At 44.9% G+C, this 22,968-nt stretch overlaps 1 protein-coding gene across 1 annotated transcript in view; it reads left to right on the forward strand.

Moving 5' to 3' along the window:
* Positions 1–18,013, forward strand: part of TTN (titin) — a 272,766-nt gene extending 254,753 nt beyond the window's left edge. The window contains 18 exon segments of the mRNA XM_055307803.1: positions 67–348; positions 592–1,185; positions 1,301–1,588; positions 1,691–1,990; positions 2,436–2,738; positions 3,320–3,622; positions 3,731–4,315; positions 4,444–4,749; positions 4,870–5,169; positions 5,776–6,351; positions 6,461–6,766; positions 7,143–7,736; positions 7,864–13,511; positions 13,913–14,069; positions 14,780–15,471; positions 15,576–15,729; positions 16,254–16,556; positions 16,690–18,013. Coding sequence (XP_055163778.1) covers positions 67–348; positions 592–1,185; positions 1,301–1,588; positions 1,691–1,990; positions 2,436–2,738; positions 3,320–3,622; positions 3,731–4,315; positions 4,444–4,749; positions 4,870–5,169; positions 5,776–6,351; positions 6,461–6,766; positions 7,143–7,736; positions 7,864–13,511; positions 13,913–14,069; positions 14,780–15,471; positions 15,576–15,729; positions 16,254–16,556; positions 16,690–16,988 — 11,990 coding nt within the window. The 3' untranslated portion in view covers positions 16,989–18,013.
* The last annotated feature ends 4,955 nt before the right edge of the window (positions 18,014–22,968 follow it).

Here is a 22,968-nt window from a genome sequence, read left to right on the forward strand (position 1 = left end):
CTTTTAGGTGAATTATTTTTCTTGTCACAACTGTTCATAAATTAAGTTTTGACATTTATTTTCCAGAAATACCAGACCTAGAGCTTGCAGATGACTTGAAGAAGACTGTGACCATCAGAGCCGGGGCCTCATTGCGCCTGATGGTGTCTGTATCTGGAAGACCACCTCCCGTCATCACATGGACTAAGAAGGGCATTGACCTTGCAAACCGGGCAATTATTGACACCACTGACAGCTACTCTTTACTTATAGTGGACAAAGTTAACCGGTACGATGCTGGAAAATACACTATTGAAGCCGAAAATCAATCTGGCAAGAAATCAGCAACAGTCCTTGTTAAAGTATATGGTAAGTCTTTGTCTTAAAATCAACTATGCTGTGAGTAGATTTCTTAGAAAAAATACACCTTGACCTAGTATTGGTCATCCCTCTAGAGGGAAACCATGTTGAATACATATTCCTACAAAACACAAAGCAAAAAACTATCACCAATCAGGCAAATAAGTATGGCTCTTACATATATATATATGTAATATATATATGTAATATATATATATATATATATATATTTTTTTTTTTTTTTTTTTTTAGATACTCCTGGTCCCTGTCCTTCGGTGAGAGTCAAAGAAGTATCAAGAGATTCTGTGACCATTACCTGGGAAATTCCCACAATTGATGGTGGCGCTCCGGTCAACAATTACATTATCGAGAAGCGTGAAGCTGCCATGAGAGCATTCAAAACAGTAACTACCAAATGCAGCAAGACACTCTACCGAATTTCTGGACTTGTAGAAGGAACCATGTACTATTTCAGAGTGTTGCCAGAAAACATTTATGGCATTGGGGAACCCTGTGAAACATCTGATGCGGTTCTGGTCTCAGAAGTACCTCTGGTGCCTACAAAGCTAGAAGTGGTCGATGTTACCAAATCAACTGTCACTCTCGCCTGGGAAAAACCACTCTACGATGGTGGTAGCCGACTCACTGGATACATTCTAGAGGCCTGCAAAGCTGGCACTGAGAGATGGATGAAGGTTGTCACCTTAAAACCCACGGTCCTAGAGCACACTGTTATTTCCCTAAACGAAGGCGAACAGTACCTATTTAGAGTACGGGCACAAAATGAGAAAGGTGTGTCGGAACCGAGAGAGATCGTCACAGCTGTGACTGTACGAGACCTCAGAGGTATGTACCAAATCACCAAAAAACATCAGGAATAGTGAAGTAAATAGACAGAATTCATGATGTTTTGTCATGAGAAATAATGCTTAGGAATTAATGCCTACTTTCTTTTTCCTAGTGTTGCCAACAATTGATCTTTCTACAATGCCTCAGAAGACCATCCATGTCCCAGCTGGCAGACCAGTAGAGCTTGTGATACCGATCGCTGGTCGCCCACCTCCTGCTGCTTCCTGGTTCTTTGCTGGTTCTAAACTAAGAGAATCAGAGCGTGTCACAGTTGAGACTCATACTAAAGTAGCTAAGCTAACCATCCGTGAAACCACTATCAGAGATACTGGAGAATACACCCTCGAATTGAAGAACGTAACTGGAACTACTTCAGAGACCATTAAAGTTATCATTCTCGGTAAGGATGTGTGACAAAGACACATGCAGGTTGTTGATGGTTAGCTGCCCAATTGTGATTTGCAGTGAAAATTAATTTCCCGGATTTCTTTCTCTCTCCTAGATAAGCCTGGTCCTCCGACTGGGCCTATCAAGATTGATGAAATTGATGCTACTTCAATTACCATTTCCTGGGAACCACCTGAATTGGATGGTGGCGCACCGCTGAGCGGCTATGTAGTAGAACAACGTGATGCCCACCGTCCAGGGTGGCTGCCTGTGTCTGAATCAGTGACCAGACAGACATTTAAGTTTACCAGACTCACTGAAGGAAACGAGTACGTGTTCCGTGTGGCTGCAACCAACCGCTTTGGGATCGGCTCTTACCTGCAGTCAGAGGTCATAGAATGTCGCAGCAGCATCAGTAAGTCCTCGGGCCCTTCAAGCCACCGTTTCCCCCACCCGATTCTGAATGTTAACAGAAAGGAGTTTGGTTTCACTATGTTCTAAGTGAACGGAGGTCCCAAAATTAACCCCAGGATCTTTCCAAGGTTTCTAAATTTTCCTGGAGGTTAATTTTTTTTTTTTTTTTAATGAAAAAGAGGAAGGAGAAAAGGAGGGAGCAAGGGAGGCAGGGGGGACTGGCCAGGTTATAGTGAGAAAAAAAAAAAAACACAGAATGCGTGTTTGATGAATGTTTATGAAATTGAAGAGAACGAGGAACCTCAAGAAAAGTACAAAAATAAAACATTGGAAAAATAGTCACAAGTCTTCCATAGTATTTGAAAAGCTAAGACACACTTACGGAAATGTAGGAGTCTTTAATTTATTCACATTGCCATAATGTGTTTACCTCTGTCTCACTGCAGGTATCCCTGGGCCTCCAGAAACATTACAGATATTTGATGTCTCCCGTGATGGCATGACACTGACGTGGTATCCACCAGAAAACGATGGCGGCTCTCAAGTAACTGGATATATTATAGAGCGCAAAGAAGTGAGAGCAGATCGATGGGTCCGTGTAAACAAAGTACCAGTGACGATGACGCGGTACCGTTCCACTGGCCTTATAGAAGGCTTAGAATATGAACACCGTGTCACAGCCATTAACGTGAGAGGGACGGGAAAACCAAGTCGTCCTTCCAAACCCATCGTTGCCATGGATCCAATTGGTAAATACATTTTTGTATAAGTCAATTTATTGAGGTATGATTTAAAGGTAGGAAAATGTATCCTTCTGAAATATATAATTCTAAGTTTTGAAAAGGTCCTGTTGTATATAACCACCAGCACAGTCAAAATAACAGAATTTTTTCATCAGCCCCAAAAGTTCACTGTGGTACCCCGCCCCACCCCAGGCCCTAGCAGCTTTGGGCAAGTAACTTTTTATATTCTCCTCTTGAATCTATTCCCCATGCTTTAAAGTGGGACTTATATGCTCTAGATCGGTCTTTACCTTTTTGAACAATATTTCTTTAAAAGCTGATGATAAAAATAAATAAATAAAAGCTGATGATAAATGTAAGATGGTAGTAGTGATCATAAATAAAGCACATTTAAGACAAAGGAAAAAAAGCAAGAGTTTTAAGTATTTTTAACTGATAAAAATGAATAACATTTTAATCAAAAATATATATATATTCTAATGCTAACAGCCTATATATACACAATTCATTGAATGTTAGGTGGCACAGCTGGTTTTCAGCTTTGCAGCAACTTTAACAATATCTTGCTGTCTTATTCTTATCCCCAGCTCCTCCAGGAAAGCCGCAAAACCCAAGAGTTACTGATACGACAAGGACATCAGTCTCCCTGGCCTGGAGTGTTCCAGAAGATGAAGGAGGATCTAAAGTCACAGGCTACCTGATTGAAATGCAAAAAGTAGATCAACATGAATGGACCAAATGTAACACCACTCCAACCAAGATTCGGGAGTATACCCTAACACATCTACCTCAGGGCGCTGAATACAGATTCCGTGTCCTAGCTTGTAACGCTGGTGGACCTGGGGAGCCCGCTGAGGTACCAGGAACAGTCAAAGTCACTGAAATGCTTGGTAAGACATAGGATCATTTACTTTCTGCTATAATTGCCTTACGATTCCTTTCTTACCATGCCCCTCCCCTTTAAAAAATGCTAATTGTAACTGGATCTTTTTTCCTAGAATATCCTGATTATGAACTTGATGAAAGATACCAAGAAGGTATCTTTGTAAGACAAGGTGGGGTCATCAGACTTACCATACCAATCAAAGGAAAACCATTCCCAATATGTAAATGGACCAAGGAAGGCCAAGATGTTAGTAAGCGTGCCATGATTGCAACCTCTGAAACACACACTGAGCTTGTCATCAAAGAAGCAGACAGGGATGATTCTGGCACTTATGACCTGGTTCTGGAAAACAAGTGTGGCAAGAAGACTGTCTACATCAAAGTCAGGGTGATAGGAAATCCCAACCCTCCTGAAGGGCCACTTGAATATGATGACATACAAGCTCGCTCCGTAAGGGTCAGTTGGAGACCCCCCGCCGATGACGGTGGCGCCGACATTTTAGGCTATATTCTCGAGAGACGGGAAGTGTCTAAAGCCGCCTGGTATACAATTGATTCCAGAGTCCGAGGTACATCCCTGGTGGTAAAGGGCCTCAAAGAGAATGTGGAATACCATTTCCGTGTTTCAGCTGAAAACCAGTTTGGCATAAGCAAATCCCTGAAATCTGAAGAACCAGTCATACCAAAAACACCACTGAGTAAGTACTCTTCCAACTACAACACTGCAAAAACTCTTTCAGTACTCTTTCATTTTGCAGTGAAAGTCATCAGCCTACAAGCTACGGGACCGTACTCTTAACACGTGTTTTCTACTTTATACCCACAGATCCTCCAGAGCCTCCAAGCAATCCTCCAGAGGTACTCGATGTGACCAAGAGTTCTGTCAGCCTGTCTTGGTCCCGGCCCAAAGACGATGGTGGTTCTCGGGTCACAGGCTACTACATTGAACGCAAGGAGACATCAACTGACAAGTGGGTCAGGCACAACAAGACTCAGATAACGACCACAATGTACACTGTCACGGGGCTTGTTCCTGATGCTGAGTATCAGTTCCGCATCATCGCACAGAATGATGTTGGGCTAAGTGAGACCAGCCCAGCTTCTGAACCTGTTGTTTGCAAAGATCCATTTGGTAAGGAGAGAGTTTCTAAAAGGGTTCAAACCAAGGAGGCAAGCCATCTTTGTTTTTTTGTTTTCCTTTTACTTCAGCAGGAAAGCTGATTCCCTTTTCAATTGTTTTAAAATATTTCAGATAAGCCAAGCCAACCTGGGGAACTTGAGATTCTTTCAATATCCAAAGATAGTGTCACTCTACAATGGGAGAAACCTGAATGTGATGGTGGCAAAGAAATCCTTGGATACTGGGTTGAATACAGGCAGTCTGGAGACAGCGCCTGGAAGAAGAGCAATAAGGACCGCATCAAGGACAGGCAATTCACAATAGGGGGTTTGCTGGAATCCACCGAATATGAATTCAGGGTTTTTGCTGAGAATGAGACTGGGCTTAGCAGACCTCGAAGAACTGCTATGTCTATAAGGACTAAACTAACATGTAAGTAGCTATTAGTTCTCTGCTTATGACCCACAAACTTAAGCAACTAAGTTATGGCTAATTCTTCTTCTATATTAAGTAAATGTCCAGAAAACCTTATTGCAGAGCAAGGGCTACACTCTAGAGGAAGTCATTCCAAGCATGTAACCTCAGTAGATTTAGGTGCAGTGACCTGAGCACGTTCTTGAGCAATTTCTCCTTCAAATGAAATGGTTAGGTTTTTGGTTTTGTTTCTTATGCTTCCTAATAAGACTTGAGGGTCAACAAATGTACGGCACTTAGGGGAACCTAAGTAAGACAAAGATACTATAGATTTATAGAGAGGATTCATGTTTCCCCAAGCCCCTATACATTGTTGATGTCTCCCAGTTATAAAGAGAATGTCACTCTACTACATAATAATGTGATGATATGCTCATGGAATCCCTATTTTCCACAAGACCCCAGGAAAAGCACTAGGAAATTTTTAAGAACTAAACTCATGTGTAAATCATAGTATCTAATAAAGTGTTAGTCAAAAGGAGAGATTCATTCCTGATATGCAAGGACAGAGGATTACAGATTCTGTGGTAATAATAATGCATTAATAACTTTCATATCATTCAGCTGGAGAGGCACCAGGAGTGCGCAAAGAAATGAAGGATGTGACCACCAAGTTGGGCGAAGCTGCTCAGTTGTCATGCCAGATTGTTGGAAGGCCCCTGCCTGACATTAAATGGTACCGATTTGGCAAGGAGCTGGTACAAAGCCGGAAGTACAAAATGTCTTCAGACGGACGCACACATACGCTAACAGTAATGACAGAGGAACAAGAAGATGAAGGTGTTTATACCTGCATAGCTACTAATGAGGTTGGAGAAGTAGAAACTAGTAGTAAGCTTCTCCTGCAAGCAACACCACAATTCCATCCTGGTTACCCACTGAAAGAAAAATATTATGGTGCCGTGGGTTCGACACTTCGACTTCACGTTATGTACATTGGTCGTCCAGTACCTTCTATCACTTGGTTCTATGGCCAGAAACTTTTGCAAAACTCAGAAAACATTACTATTGAAAACACTGAGCACTATACTCATCTTGTCATGAAGAATGTCCAACGTAAGACTCATGCTGGAAAATACAAAGTTCAGCTCAGCAATATTTTTGGAACAGTTGATTCCATCCTTGATGTGGAAATACAAGGTATTTTATTTTAGCTTTTAGTGGGATTGTTTTTTAATTTTTCAAGAAAAAAATAGATCTTGGGAGACCTACTACCAGAAAACCCTACAATTGTATTTTCTCCCAACAGATAAACCAGACAAACCTACTGGGCCACTTGTGATAGAAGCTCTATTGAAGAACTCTGTGGTGATCAGCTGGAAACCGCCTGCAGACGATGGAGGCTCCTGGATCACCAACTATGTGGTGGAGAAATGTGAGGCCAAGGAAGGGGCTGAATGGCAATTGGTGTCTTCAGCCATCTCAGTGACAACCTGCAGAATTGTAAACCTCACAGAAAATGCTGGCTATTACTTCCGGGTTTCAGCTCAGAACACTTTTGGCATCAGTGAACCTCTAGAGGTTGCCTCAGTTGTGATCATTAAGAGTCCATTTGGTGAGTACAACCTCCTGAACAAACAACCTCTACTATCTCCGTATGCAAAATTCTATCCTTACATAAAACTCCTACTAACAGAAATAACTTTTGAAAGGGAATAGCCAAAGATTCACATAAAGCACAAGTGCCTTTGATATCACTTAAATTGAAATTTTTGCACATCTACAACTATAAACCCTATTCTTCAAAAAACAACTTTGTGTTTTGGTAAGTTTCTTAGCATAAAGAGATCCATTTCATTTTTCTGAAATAGCTATTCTTAGAACTTTGGGTTTGTAAGATTTAGGTTTTAAAAACTAATAAACTCTTAATAAAGCTGCTGGTTTTACCTCATGACTCAAATCTTTTTTTTGTTGTTGTTTCTTTGAAACAGAAAAGCCAGGTGCTCCTGGCAAACCAACTATCACTGCACTCACAAAAGATTCCTGTGTCGTGGCTTGGAAGCCACCTGCCAGTGATGGAGGTGCAAAGATTAGAAATTACTACCTTGAGAAACGTGAGAAGAAGCAGAATAAATGGATTGCTGTGACAACAGAAGAAATTCGAGAAACTGTCTTTTCAGTGCAAAACCTTATTGAAGGTCTCGAATATGAGTTCCGTGTGAAATGTGAAAATCTGGGTGGGGAAAGTGAATGGAGTGAAATATCAGAACCTGCCACTCCCAAATCTGATGTCCCAATTCAGGCACCACACTTTAAAGAGGAACTGAGAAATCTAAATGTCAGATATCAGAGCAATGCTACTTTGGTCTGCAAAGTGACTGGTCATCCGAAACCTATTGTGAAATGGTACAGACAAGGCAAAGAAATCATTGCAGATGGCTTAAAGTACCGGATTCAAGAGTTTAAGGGTGGCTACCACCAGCTCATCATTGCAAGTGTCACAGATGATGATGCCACAGTTTACCAAGTCAGAGCTACCAACCAAGGGGGATCTGTGTCCGGCACTGCTTCCCTGGAAGTAGAAGGTAAATATCTCAAATCTAAAAAAATCAGTTTGGTGCTAGGTGACATATTGTTAATTAGGGTTGGGGGGAGTTGTTGCGCTTAAATTGTTCACTAAATTATATTCTTTCTTCTTTTATTCTGATACAGTTCCGGCTAAGATACACTTGCCCAAAACTCTCGAAGGCATGGGAGCAGTTCATGCTCTCCGAGGTGAGGTGGTCAGCATCAAGATCCCTTTCAGTGGCAAACCAGATCCTGTGATCACCTGGCAGAAAGGACAAGATCTTATCGACAATAATGGCCACTACCAAGTTATTGTCACAAGATCCTTCACATCACTTGTTTTCCCCAATGGAGTAGAGAGAAAAGATGCTGGTTTCTATGTGGTCTGTGCTAAGAACAGGTTTGGAATTGATCAGAAGACCGTCGAACTGGATGTGGCGGATGTTCCTGACCCACCCAGAGGAGTCAAAGTTAGTGACGTCTCACGAGATTCTGTCAACTTGACATGGACTGAGCCAGCTTCTGATGGTGGCAGCAAAATCACCAACTACATCATTGAAAAATGTGCAACTACTGCAGAGAGATGGCTTCGTGTAGGACAGGCCCGAGAAACACGTTACACTGTGATCAACTTATTTGGAAAAACAAGCTACCAGTTCCGTGTAATAGCTGAAAATAAATTTGGCCTGAGCAAGCCTTCGGAGCCTTCAGAACCAACCATAACCAAAGAAGACAAGACCAGAGCCATGAACTACGACGAAGAGGTAGATGAAACCAGGGAAGTTTCCATGACTAAAGCATCTCACTCCTCGACTAAGGAACTCTACGAGAAATATATGATTGCCGAGGATCTTGGGCGCGGTCAGTTTGGAATTGTCCACCGCTGCGTTGAAACATCCTCAAAGAAGACTTACATGGCCAAATTTGTTAAAGTCAAGGGGACTGATCAGGTTTTGGTAAAGAAAGAAATCTCCATTCTAAACATTGCTAGGCACAGAAACATCTTATACCTCCATGAATCATTTGAGAGCATGGAAGAGTTAGTCATGATCTTTGAGTTCATATCAGGACTCGACATATTTGAGCGCATTAACACAAGTGCTTTTGAACTTAACGAAAGAGAAATCGTCAGTTACGTTCGCCAGGTCTGCGAAGCACTTGAGTTCTTACATAGTCATAATATTGGACATTTTGATATTAGACCGGAAAATATCATTTACCAAACAAGAAGGAGCTCCATCATTAAAATCATAGAATTTGGTCAAGCTCGTCAGCTGAAGCCAGGGGACAACTTTAGGCTTCTGTTCACTGCCCCTGAGTACTATGCACCTGAAGTCCACCAGCATGACGTTGTCAGCACCGCCACAGACATGTGGTCCCTTGGAACACTAGTGTACGTGCTGTTAAGCGGTATCAATCCTTTCCTGGCTGAAACTAACCAACAGATGATTGAGAACATCATGAACGCCGAATATACTTTCGATGAAGAAGCATTCAAAGAGATTAGCCTCGAAGCCATGGATTTTGTTGACCGGCTGTTAGTGAAAGAGAGAAAATCTCGCATGACAGCATCTGAGGCACTCCAGCATCCATGGCTGAAGCAGAAGATAGAAAGAGTCAGCACTAAAGTTATCAGAACATTAAAACACCGGCGTTACTACCACACTCTGATCAAGAAAGACCTCAATATGGTTGTGTCAGCGGCCCGAATCTCTTGTGGTGGTGCAATTCGGTCTCAGAAGGGTGTCAGTGTTGCTAAAGTTAAGGTAGCATCCATTGAAATTGGCCCAGTTTCTGGGCAGATAATGCACGCGGTTGGCGAAGAAGGAGGATATGCCAAATATGTATGCAAAATTGAAAATTATGATCAGTCTACCCAAGTGACCTGGTACTTTGGAGTCAGACAGCTGGAGAACAGTGAGAAATATGAAATCACCTATCAAGATGGAGTAGCCACCATGTACCTCAAAGATATTACCAAATTCGATGATGGCACCTACAGATGCAAAGTGGTCAATGACTACGGTGAAGATAGTTCTTACGCAGAGCTATTTGTTAAGGGTGTGAGAGAAACTTATGACTATTACTGCCGGAGAACCATGAAGAAAATCAAGCGCAGAACTGATACGATGAGACTTCTGGAAAGGCCACCAGAATTTACCTTGCCTCTCTATAACAAGACGGCTTACGTGGGTGAAAATGTCCGGTTTGGAGTAACTATAACTGTCCACCCGGAGCCTCGTGTAACATGGTACAAATCAGGTCAGAAAATCAAACCAGGCGATGACGATGCGAAGTACACATTCGAGTCTGACAAGGGTCTTTACCAGTTAACAATCAGCAACGTAACTATAGATGATGATGCCGAGTACACCGTCGTGGCCAGGAACAAATACGGCGAGGACAGCTGTAAAGCGAAACTGACCGTAACCCCACACCCACCGCCAACAGACACGACCCTAAGACCCATGTTCAAACGGCTGCTGGCGAACGCAGAATGCCAGGAAGGCCAAAGCGTCTGCTTTGAGATCAGAGTGTCTGGTATCCCCCCACCAACATTAAAATGGGAGAAAGATGGCCAGCCACTGTCCCTCGGGCCGAACATCGAAATTATCCACGAGGGCCTGGATTATTACGCCCTGCACATCAGGGACACTCTGCCTGAAGACACAGGTTACTACAGGGTCACAGCCACGAACACAGCTGGATCCACCAGCTGCCAGGCTCACCTCCAGGTGGAACGCCTGCGGTACGTCAAACAAGAATTCAAGAGTCAGGAGGAGCGTGAGCGCCACGTGCAGAGGCAAATTGACAAGACGCTGAGAATGGCCGAAATCCTGTCTGGCACCGAGACGGTGTCCCTGACCCAGGTGGCCCAAGAGGCCCTGAGGGAAGCCGCCATCCTCTACAAGCCGGCTGTGAGCACCAAGACCGTGAAGGGGGAGTTCCGCCTGGAGACGGAAGAGAAGAAGGAAGAGAGGAGACTCCGGATGCCCTACGAGGTCCCAGAGCCCCGCAGGTACAAGCAGAGCAGCGTGGAAGAGGACCAGCGCATCAAGCAGTTTGTGCCTATGTCCGACATGAAATGGTACAAAAAGATACGCGACCAATTTGAAATGCCTGGGAAGATCGACAGGATCGTCCAGAAGAGGCCCAAGCGCATCCGCCTGTCGAGATGGGAGCAGTTCTACGTGATGCCCCTTCCCCGCATCACGGATCAGTACCGGCCCCGATGGCGTCTCCCCAAGCTGTCCCAGGACGACCTGGAAATGGTGAGGCCGGCGCGCCGCCGCACCCCCTCTCCCGACTACGACTACGACTACCACTTCTATTACAGACCCAGGAGACGCTCTCTCGGCGACATGTCAGATGAAGAATTGCTCCTCCCCATTGACGACTACCTGGCCATGAAGAGAACAGAGGAAGAGAGGCTGCGGCTGGAAGAGGAGCTCGAGCTGGGCTTCTCCGCATCCCCGCCGAGCCGGAGCCCCCCGCGCTTCGAGCTCTCGAGTCTGCGAGCTCCCGTCAGCGTGGAGGAGACGAGGCGAGACTTCAGCTCCTCCACCTACCACGTCCCCACCCGGGCGGACACGAGCACGAGCTACGCGGCCCTGCGGGAGCGCCACGCGCGGGCCTCGCACAGGCCACCTGGGCAGCGGCAGAGGATGCTGGCCGACAGGGAGGACGAGGAGCTGCTGCGCCCGGTCGCCACCAGCCAGCGGCTCTCCGAGTACAAAAGCCAGCTGGACCACATGTCAAGGGAGGACAAGTCTAGAAGGAAATCGAGGCGACAGAGAGAGGTGACAGAAATAACCGAAATCGAGGAAGAGTACGAGATCTCCAAGCACGCTCAGCGAGAGGCCTCTGTGCACGCCCAGAGAGCATCCGAGTCCGAGTCCTCCTCCGTGTCCAGGCTCCTGAGGCGGCGGCGGTCCCTGTCGCCCACCTACATTGAGCTAATGAGGCCTGTGTCGGAGCTGATCCGGCCCCGTCGGATCCCTCCAGAGGACGAAGACGAAGAGGACACCGAAAGAAGGTCCCCTACTCCAGAGAGAACTCGCCCACGGTCCCCCAGCCCCGTGTCCAGCGAGAGGTCACTCTCAAGATTTGAGAGGTCTGCAAGATTTGATATCTTTTCCAGGTACGAGTCCATGAAAGCTGCTCTGAAAACTCAGAAGACATCGGAAAGGATGTACGAAGTTTTGAGTCAGCAGCCTTTTACGCTGGACCATGCCCCCCGGGTCACGCTGCGAATGCGCTCCCACAGGGTGCCCGTTGGCCAAAATACACATTTTATCTTGAATGTCCAGTCCAAGCCAACTGCCGAGGTCAAGTGGTACCACAACGGCGTCGAACTCCAAGAAAGCAGTAAGATTCGTTACACCAACATGAGCGGGGTGCTGACCCTAGAGATTCTGGACTGTCAGGCTGAGGACAGTGGCACCTACCGCGCCGTGTGCACCAACTACAAAGGTGAGGCCTCGGACTACGCGACCTTGGACGTAACAGGTGGGGATTACACTACCTACGCCTCCCGGCGCAGAGACGAGCAGGTGCCCCCCTCGGTCTTCCCCGAGCTGACGAGAACAGAGGAATATGCTGTTTCATCGTTTAAGAGAACAGCTGAAATGGAAGCTTCTTCCGCGGTCAGGGAAATGAAGTCGCAGGTGATGGAGACAAGGGAAAGCATCTCAGCCTACGAGCACCACGCATCTGCAGAAATGAGAAGTGCTGCTGTGGAACAAATGGCACTGGAGGAAAAGTCCACACACAGGAAGATCAAGACGACGCTGGCAGCAAGGATTCTAACGAAGCCAAGGTCCATAACCGTGTACGAAGGCGAGTCCGCAAGGTTCTCTTGCGACACGGATGGTGAGCCGGTCCCCACTGTGACCTGGCTGCGAGGAGGACAAGTGGTGAGCACCTCCGCCCGCCACCAAGTGACCACGGCCAAGTACAAATCCACCTTCGAGATCTCTTCAGTCCAGGCCTCCGATGAGGGCAACTACAGCGTGGTGGTCGAAAACAGCGAAGGGAGGCAAGAAGCGCAGTTTACTCTGACTATTCAAAAGGCTAGGGTAACCGAAAAGGCTGTGACATCACCACCAAGAGTCAAATCCCCAGAGCCTCGAGTGAAATCTCCAGAAGCCGTGAAGTCTCCAAAACGGGTGAAATCCCCGGAACCAGCCACTTCTCACCCAAAAGCCGTATCCCCCCCAGAGACAAAACCTACACCAACAGAGAAAGTTCAGCAGCTCCCAGTCTCCGTCCCACCCAAGATAACTCAGTTGCTGAAGGCGGAAGCTTCCAAAGACGTGGCAAAGTTGACCTGTGCAGTCGAGAGTAGCGTATTATGCGCAAAGGAGGTCACCTGGTATAAAGATGGCAAGAAACTGAAGGAAAATGGGCATTTCCAGTTTCATTACTCAGCAGATGGTAGCTATGAACTCAAAATCCATAACCTCACGGAATCTGACAGTGGAGAATACATTTGTGAGATAGCGAGTGAAGGTGGCACTTCTAAAACGAGCTTCCAGTTTATGGGACAAGCCTTTAAGAGTGTCCAAGAGCAGGTGTCAAGGATATCCGAAACTAAGAAAGCGGCTCAGAAGACCGCTGAGTCAACAGAAACCAAGAAAATAGAACCAAAAGCTCCTGAACCAGTTTCCTCAAAACCAGTCATTGTCACTGGGCTGCAGGATACAACCGCTTCTTCAGATGGTGTCGCTAAATTTGCAGTTAAAGCTACCGGAGAACCCCGGCCGACCATCACCTGGACCAAAGATGGAAAGGTAGCCAGTTCTTAAAGGTCTCTCAATTTTGTCTCCTAAAAAGCTAACCTCTTCCCTCCTCCCCATCTCCCCAAAAATGTTTAAACTCAACCTACTTTTAAAATTCCCCTCCCCTCCATCTCCCCAAAAATGTTTAAACTCAACCTACTTTTAAAATTCTACATCAGGGCAGCCCTAAGCAGGCTCAGCAGTTTAGCGCAGCCTACAGCCCAGGGCATGATCCTGGAGACCCGGGATCGAGTCCCACGTCGGGCTCCCTGCATGGAGCCTGCTTCTCCCTCTGCCTGGGTCTCTGCCTCTCTCTCTCTCTCTCTCTCTCTCTCTCTCTCTCTCTGTATCTCTCATGAATAAATAAATAAAATCTTTAAAAAATAAAACTCTAAATCACTTGCATTCTATAGGCTGTTACACAAGGAAGTAAATATAAACTCTCTGAAGACAAAGGAGTTTTCCTCTTAGAAGTTCTGAAGACTGATACTTCCGACAGCGGGCTTTATACTTGCACAGTGACAAATTCAGCTGGATCTGTGTCCTCTAGCTGCAAATTAACTATAAAAGGTAGGTTGGCTTTTGTTCTTACCTGTATTTTTCAGAACATGATACTAAGGAAACTTTTCTAAACATTCTCCCTTATACACACTCACAGACACACAAAGTAAAACTCTTCCAAATTCCAGAATGCCATTTATACACAAATGTAGAAATACACACAGCTAAAGGAAGCGTAACATTAGCAGAAAAAGAATTTATCAAGTGCCAATTATACACGGTGGTATATAAGATTCCAAAAAGGCAGCCCCTGCTCCCAGGAATATTTAGGAACGAAGTCAGGTTAACATACAAAATGGTAGTGCTTCCAGAAACCTTCACTCTTGCTAATTTTCCCAAGCAGTACAGTTAGTAAAAGAGCTATATTACTTTACCAATTAAAATTAGGTTGCTTTTGTTCAGACTTCTAAAACGTAATTTTTTTTATTATTCAAAATTTCCTAAATCCACACAGATCCTAAATATTTTGACTATTCTTTTCAAGACTTTTTTTTCCAAGTCCCAAGAATCATCTTTAATTTAAAGAATCATTATACTGATCTCAAAAGTCATACATGACAACTTTCCAAGACTAGGACTGAGAAAGAATTAAATATTACCTGCACTGCATACAAAAGGCAACATTCCTTTCTTTGGGACTTACTTGCAGAATCTACAAAAGAGTAGAGGGTGGGGCCTCTTTCCGGTTAAGTTTGCCTTACAGAGGTTTCTTTTTTTAGCTGTAAAAGACACTGAGGCACAGAAAATATCTACACAAAAGACCTCTGAAATTGTGTCACAAAAGAAGGCTATTGTCCAAGAGGAAATTTCCCAAAAAGCCCTAATTTCTGAAGAAATGAAAATCTCAGAGGTGAAATCTCAAGAAAAGTTAGCCCTCAAGGAGGAAGCTTCAAAGGTTCAGATTTCTGAAAAAGTCAAGAAATCAGAAGCAATCTCTCTGGAAAAATCTATCGTCCATGAGGAAATCACTAAAACATCACAGGCGTCGGAAGAAATTCGAACGCATGCCGAGATTAAAGCATCTTCTACTCAGATGAGCATAACCGATGGTCAGAAAGTGACCTTAAAAGCCAACATTGCTGGTGCCACTGATGTGAAATGGGTTCTGAATGGCGTGGAGCTCACTAACTCTGAGGAGTACAGATACGGTGTCTCGGGCAGCGATCAGACCCTAACCATCAAGCAGGCGGGTCACAAAGATGAAGGGATCCTCACCTGCATAGGCAAAACCAGCCAAGGGATCATCAAATGTCAGTACGATCTGAGCCTGAGCAAAGAACTCTCCAATGCTCCAGCCTTCATCTCACAGCCCAGATCTCAAAATATTAACGAAGGGCAAAATGCTGTCTTTTCTTGTGAAATCAGTGGTGAGCCATCCCCGGAAATCGAATGGTTTAAAAACAACTCGCCGGTAAGTTTAATTATGAATATATCACCGAAGAAAATTGAAAATGCCACATCTATTCCTGAAGAGCTCAAAGAAACACTTCTTTCCCCCCTCCTCTTTCATTTTAGATTTCTGTTTCTTCAAATATCATTGTAAGTCGCTCCAGAAACGTCTATTCTCTCGAAATCCGAAATGCATCAGTAAGCGACAGTGGGAAGTATACAGTGAAGGCCAAAAATTTCCGTGGCCAGTGTTCAGCTACTGCTTCCTTAACAGTCCTTCGTAAGTATATCTTCCCCATTTTCCTCACTTGTTTAAGGCCTTTACATTTTTTGTTTTGTTTTTTTTTTTTTTTTTTTTTGGCATTTGTCTTCTGAGCACGGCCAACTCTGAGGAGCCTCCCATGTGATTTCATCTTTATGGCTAAAGTTTCTTCGCAGCTAAACAGATATGTGAATAAAATAACTTTCAAAGCCAAGCCACCAACTGCCCTGTTGCATTTATTTTCAGAATGCACAATATCTATGTGATTTTCTATATGACTAATCATTTTTCTCCTAGTCATTCTAGCACCTGCATGTCATGTAATGATAGAAATATAAAGATTCGTTTCTTGGAGACATTGAGCTAGCTCTTGACAAATGTATGTATTTGCTTATGCTTTCACAGCAAATTGGGTTATGTTCATGTGTGTGTGTGTTTGTGTGTGTGTGCGTGTAAGTTTTCCATTTCTGCAAGTCAATGTCAGATGTCACCGATTAACCAGATGTCATTATTGTTCACTGTGTATCTGCTATGCCCTACAGCTCTAGTTGAAGAACCTCCCAGAGAGGTAGTATTGAGGACAAGTGGTGACACAAGCTTGCAAGGAAGCTTCTCGTCTCAGTCAGTCCAAATGTCTGCCTCTAAGCAGGAGGCCTCCTTCAGCAGTTTCAGCAGCAGCAGTGCTAGCAGCATGACTGAAATGAAATTTGCAAGCATGTCTGCCCAAAGCATGTCCTCCATGCAAGAGTCCTTTGTAGAAATGAGTTCCAGCAGTTTTATGGGAAAATCTAGTATGACACAACTGGAAAGCTCAACTAGTAGAATGCTTAAAGCAGGCATAAGAGGTGAGCAATAAAAATTACCGGTAGAGGTAGATTAAGTCTAGTAGCACGGTATAGTCTTTAGTTCACATAATTTAGTAGAAAGCAAATCATGTTTTCAGTGATCCTAAAACATTTCTGTTGTTGTCCCATAAAGGAATTCCACCTAAAATTGAAGCTCTTCCCTCTGACATCAGCATCGATGAGGGCAAAGTTTTAACAGTAGCCTGTGCTTTTACGGGGGAGCCTACCCCGGAAATAACATGGTCCCGTGCTGGAAGAAAAATTCAAAACCAAGAACAACACGGGAGATTCCACATTGAAAACACAGATGACCTGACAACTCTGATCATCATGGACGTACAGAAACAAGATGGTGGACTTTATACCCTGAGTTTAGGGAATGAATTTGGGTCTGACTCTGCCACTGTGAACATAAACATTAGATCCATTTAAGAGGGCCTGTGCTCCTCATATCCATACTCATTCTTAACCTTTCACAAATGATTCACATGGACTAATCTTTCTGATCTGTAAATATTTAAAAAAAAAAAGTAGTTGTGTATCAACCTAAATGAGTCAAAGTTCAAAATTATGCATTTCAATCTTTCATAATTGTTGACCTAAGAATATTATACATTTTCTAGTGACATGTACATACTGTATATAGCCGGATTAACGGTTATAAAGTTTTGTACCATTTATTTTATGACATTTTACAATGTAACTTTTGAAACTGTTGGTAGGAGAAAATTTCTTATGGAATGAATACCCTGCTCAACACTTAACCAATCTTTGTGCCTCAACATAATGTTGATGTCTAAGTATGCCTCAATGGGTTGAGAAATTCCCCATTGAAGATGTCCTATCCACCTAAAAGATGATGCCATGCACATAACCGGACATGTGCACTGATAACCTATTGAATCAGAAATGTAAGGCATTGGTGATGTTTGCATTTACCCTCCTGTAAGCAACACTTTAACGTCTTACATTTTCTCTGATGATGTCACATTCAAAATTATCATGACTTAAATATTACCAGAGCAGAGTGTAACGGCCAACACTTTGTTCGCTCATTCTACACTGTCTCTGACCATAGAGAGTGCGGGAATAGCTTGGAAAAGTAACATCGCCTGGCCATCCCTTTATTTCACCAAGCTATTCAAGTATTCCTATGCCAGAGCAGTGTCAACTCTTGGAGGTTCTGGGGTGCAGCCAATGCCTTCGTGTGGTAGCTCTAAATTTAAACCTAAGAAACTGGGGCAACTAAGCAATGAGCCACAGCACAAAAATAAAGAACAACAACAAAATAAAGCTGTCGTTAAATTTAAAACAACTACACCATTACTAACTGCCCAAATCGTCAATTTGATATAGTTCCTTTCATGCAGGTATAAATTCAATTGTTAGTTACAATTGTTGGACCTCCTTGAGAAATAGTAACAACAAAATAAAGCAAGCTATCTGCACCTCAAAAACGTGTGGTTGGTTGTTTTTTTGTGACATTCTTGGGTTGGGGAATAGGACTTCACAAATCACGGAAATGATCACAGATAAGGTAAAGTTAATCGAGTTCAAAATGACCCGTATCAATACATTCTTTAAAGCACATATTTGAATTGTGTTGACTATATTCAACAGTTTTTTTAAAGCACGGATTTGATTCTCATGGATAAAGTTATTCTCAAAAGTGAACAAAAATCCCCCAAAATCACAGCTTAAAATCTTTTAAACTCATCAAGAAAAATATTTTTTAGGGGGACTGTTTCAACTAAATCCATCAAAAATATTGAACATCTACAATTCACGATTTTTTGTGTTAGACACCATTGGGAACAAGGCAAAGATGAACAAGATAAGATAGGTCCTATCCCTAAAGGAACGTAGTGAAGAGAAAATGACAGCTTCAGGGGAATTCATCAGTTGAGCAACTGAAGCCACATTGCCTACTGCAGCTCCAAACTGAGATAGAATAAAGGTTCTAGAACTAAAATACATGTTTTAAGCGGTGCACTCCTACTGTGCTTTTTTATTTTTTTATTTTTTAATTTTTTTAATTTTTATTTATTTATGATAGTCACATAGAATGAGAGAGAGAGAGGCAGAGACACAGGCAGAGGGAGAAGCAGGCTCCATGCACCAGGAGCCCGACGTGGGATTCGATCCCGGGTCTCCAGGATCGCGCCCTGGGCCAAAGGCAGGCGCCAAACCGCTGCACCACCCAGGGATCCCTACCGTGCTTTTTTAAACAATTATTCTATGCTTAATAAAATATCTAGTGACAGAAAAATCTGTATTTAACCACTCCATTGGATAATCCTAATCGTAATCCAATAAAATTGATTATTGGACTAACATATTACCTCTGAAATATAAATACAAGTATAATTACTTCCTAAACATAAGTATGAGTGGCTAAAGCCAAGCACATGTACTATACTATCAACTTTTATTCTTCAAAACAAAAATTGTGAGACTTTATTAACTTACCCAGCAACTGTTCTGTCTCAAGTCAGATTCCCTAAACACAGAGCCCGAGACAAGGATTCTTGTATAAGTGGTTTTCTGTGGGGCTGGTATCGGGGAAACGGAGGGAGGCAGAACAGAGGAAGAAGGCTAACGTGGCACCTCACTGCGGACATCAGGCCCAGCCCACAGGGAACATCATCTGTGCCACAGTTGGCTCCACCTTGGAACAAGGGGGCTGGCCTCTCATACCCCCATATCAGCCAGCCAGTGGCTACAGGCTGTGAGCTTGGGGGGCAGAGGGAGGATCATCGGGAAATAGCCTCCCAGACAAAGAGGGGTACCTGTTGGCCAGAGCAGTCTCTGCAGCCTCAGGCAGGTAAACAGCCACCACTCAAGAAACCTGGTCGGGGGCACCTACCCTGCGTGACCTGGGCTGTACCAACGGCACCAACGGCATCTACTACATTATGTCACCATTTGAATAAGTTTATCCTTACCTGAAAAAGAGGGCCGAGCTTGCTGGGTGATTCCTGAGGACGATTCCCAGCCCCGACATGCTAATACTCTCATGGGTCTCATCCGTGGCTGAGACACAGTCCATGCTCACGAGAAGGCTAAAGCCCAAAGGGTTCAGCAGCTCCCAGCCAGCCTGGGCCTGGGAGGGAGAGGGGGGCAGGGGGAACAGCCAAGGGCAGCCACAGCCGGGGGCCAGGTCTGCCCTCTCTTCATGCCTTAGCAGAAGCCTGTGGCCCAGGCAGGCAGCCGGGGCGGCCACGGGATCTTATTACCAGCCTTTGATAGTAGCTGATTATATAGATGAACCACGTAGGGAGGGACAGAAATCCCAAACAACTGGTAAAACAGCAAATTCAATTGGCAGTGTCTGTGGAGACCGATTCAAGAGTAATGTTTTAGGATTGTGTTCCAAAGAGAGAAAGGAATTTGTTATTTGTTGACTCTGCCCCAAATAGAACTTGGAAAAATTCAAAGTCCAGTTTCCTTGTAATAGGCAAAAAGAGTGCTAGATAGATAGAAGAATTTTTTAAAAATAAGATTGGCCCGTCAATTCTTAGCCTAAGACTACAAAAAGTGAAGGCTTAGTGTTGAACTCTATGCCTTAGGATGTCTCTGGATCAGTATTTCCCAAATTCTTTCCTGGGGATGTGCAGATGTCATGAAAAAAGCGTTCCTATGGCCAAATAAACCCGGGACTTGGGTCTGTGTCCTCGGTGTTGCTGACTTCTCCGTCTTTGATGAACTAGAAGGGTTGTGATTCCCCGAGAGGTGAGACGGTGCTCTCCAAATTGGATTGATTGATGATGGAAGGGCTAGTTTTCATGGGCTGAGCCTGGCTGGGCTATGGCAAGTGAAAACACGGAAGGTGTGAACAGAATTACACCTTCGCAGGAGGAACTGAGTATCACCTAAGAAATGAAATTAAGTGCTAGGGTTAAAAATAAAAATAATAATCCAAAGTGCTTGCAAGCCCAGTGCTGGGGCCTCTGACCCGGTCAGAAATGCAGAACTATCAGGTTAGAGGAAGGGCCTGGTCAAAGCTTGAACCTGAAGTAGGGACGAGGGGCAGGGCTTTCCAGGCCGAGGAGGAGCCGTGCACCTGGGGTGAGGGGGAGCACACGGCTTTCAAAAAAGTAGAAAAAAAAAAACCCCCAGTAAGGCTGATACAATAGCCTCTGGAGAGCTGGGGGGCAAGAGGCAGGGTAGGGTCGCACAAGGCCTCATAAGCCACATTACAGAGTTTGGGCTTTTCCCTAAGAGGTAAAGAGAAACTTGAAGGAGATTGAAGCAAACTAGCTACTCGATCAGACTTTTTATCTTTGCAAAGTCCTTAGCTACTCGGAGGCAGCTATGATGCTATTTGCCTTTCTGTATCAAGGAGCTCATCCTCCTCGGGGACCCTATTCACCTACCACCCAATTTCTAGGCTGCCGTGGCCCTGTAGCTGCACCTCCGGGGCTGTAACTTCGTGGAAAGGCCCCTCTTAAGGGTGTCTGGGGGTCTCAGGAAGACAATGATACAGTCAGGCTGGTAGATTCTGTGGGCACCCAAGAGGTGTGGGAAAGAAGTTGTGGAGGAGAGGGCGCCTTCTTGCGCACAGCCTTCCCGGTGACCACGACCGCTGCCCTGGACCTGGCCGTGGGGCCGGAGAGGAGTCTGGGAAACGAACAGGAGTAGTGGAAGGGGAGGCGGGCGGGAGGACGGGGCGACTGGGTGACGGGCATTGTGGGGGGCACCTGACGGGAAGAGCCCTGGGTGTTATGCTAGATGTTGGCACATCGAACTGCATGAAAGGAAAGAAGAAAGAAAAATGAAAGAAAAAAGAAAGAAAGAAAGAAAGAAGAAAGAAAGAAAGAAAAAAGAAAGAAAGAAAGAAGAAAAAAAGAAAGAAAGAAAAGAAAGAAAGAAAGAAAAGAAGAAAAGAAAGAAAAGAAAGAAAGAAAGAAAGAAAGAAAAGAAAGAAAAGAAGAAAAGAAAGAAAGAAAGAAAGAAAGAAAGAAGAAAGAAAGAAGAAAGAAGAAAGAAAAAGAAAGAAAGACTGCCCTACATGTTTCAAAGGGAACAGGCAGATAGATGCGAAGGCATCTGGGAAATCCCCGCAGCTGGCTCCCATGCAGGGCGCGATGCCCCCTTGGACACCCCTTCCGGGGCCTGGCGCTCAGGATTGCTGTCCTTCCGGTGAGGACGAGAACCTCTCTGAGGGCCCTCCCAAACCAGCAGCCTCCAGGACAAATGCTTCCCGCGAAGGACGGAAGAGGCACAAAAACTTCCTGAGTGACGGGGGAAGCCTCTAAGGATGTAGAGAGAACGCTGACAGGGTCTCTCAGCCTCAGAGAGGAACGTGAGGGCACGAGCCCTCGCTGCAGCTGCACCACATGAGTGAAATCAACTCTTTGTTGACAGCTGCCAGTTTGGTCTGAGAACAGTGGTCAGGTGAGGCCCGCAGGTACCCCTCTCCCCCCACTGCTGCCAGCCTCGCCCGCATCTACAGGGAGGCCGGCTGTCCTCTACCCCTGTCCCTGCCTACGGCCACCTGAGGAAGGTGCACAGAAGGGGCACGACCAGGGCCATCAGGCCGAGACCAGATGGGAGGCCCTGTCTGATGAACGGAAGGACCACTACGGGGAAGGAAATGGGGCCATACCCATCAGAAAGACACAAGGGGGAGAACTGAGACCTAGGGTCTGAGAATAACGTGCCCAAAGCCGCAGAGTAGCAGAGCTAGAACTAAAAGCCAGGTTCCCATTGACCCGCGTGCTCTTACCACCCCCTCACAACACCAAAATTCAAACCTGCTGGCAGGTGAGAGGGCAGAAAGGAGGCCTGTTCCTGTTCTACTTTCAGGGTCACTATGGTTCCAGGACAGGGTGGACAGCACGATGCCCTCAGGCCACTCCTCATGAAAAGGCTCCTCAGTTCCAGGGTAGCCAATTCCTCTTCTGAGAAAGCTTAGAACCCTTCACTGGCATCTGCAATATAGCCTGGAAATAGGGTGCCCATCTGACCCCACAACACGTCATGTGAACAGACAGGTGAGAGAGCAGAAAGTTCTCTGTAAACCATGTTATGGGCTCTAAAGGCTTCACAGAAAGAAACCTTTCCAACCTTCAAGGTTCTCAGTGGGTGCTTTCAAGGAGGGAAGCCAACAGAGAGCTCCAGAGTATTTAAGGTAGAGGACCCCAGCTATGGTGAGAGAGGCTTTCGAGAGCTGGGCGCCGGACAGGCATTATTCCAGAACACTTGGAGGATTTGATTTTCTTCATTTCCACTGGAGACTGAGATGAGCATATTTGTTACTTAAAGGGAAATTTCTCCTTCCAAGAAGAACTATCAAAGTAAAGATGTGTATGAGGACGTATCCTTGCAAGGACAACTTCTTTTCCTGAATACATAAGAAAGCTGCGTGCGGGGATTGAAAGAGCACAGCCTTCAGCCCAGGGACCACTCT

The sequence above is a fragment of the Nyctereutes procyonoides genome, unplaced genomic scaffold, assembly GCF_905146905.1.
Source record: "Nyctereutes procyonoides isolate TBG_1078 unplaced genomic scaffold, NYPRO_anot_genome, whole genome shotgun sequence".
Taxonomy (NCBI): domain Eukaryota; kingdom Metazoa; phylum Chordata; class Mammalia; order Carnivora; family Canidae; genus Nyctereutes; species Nyctereutes procyonoides.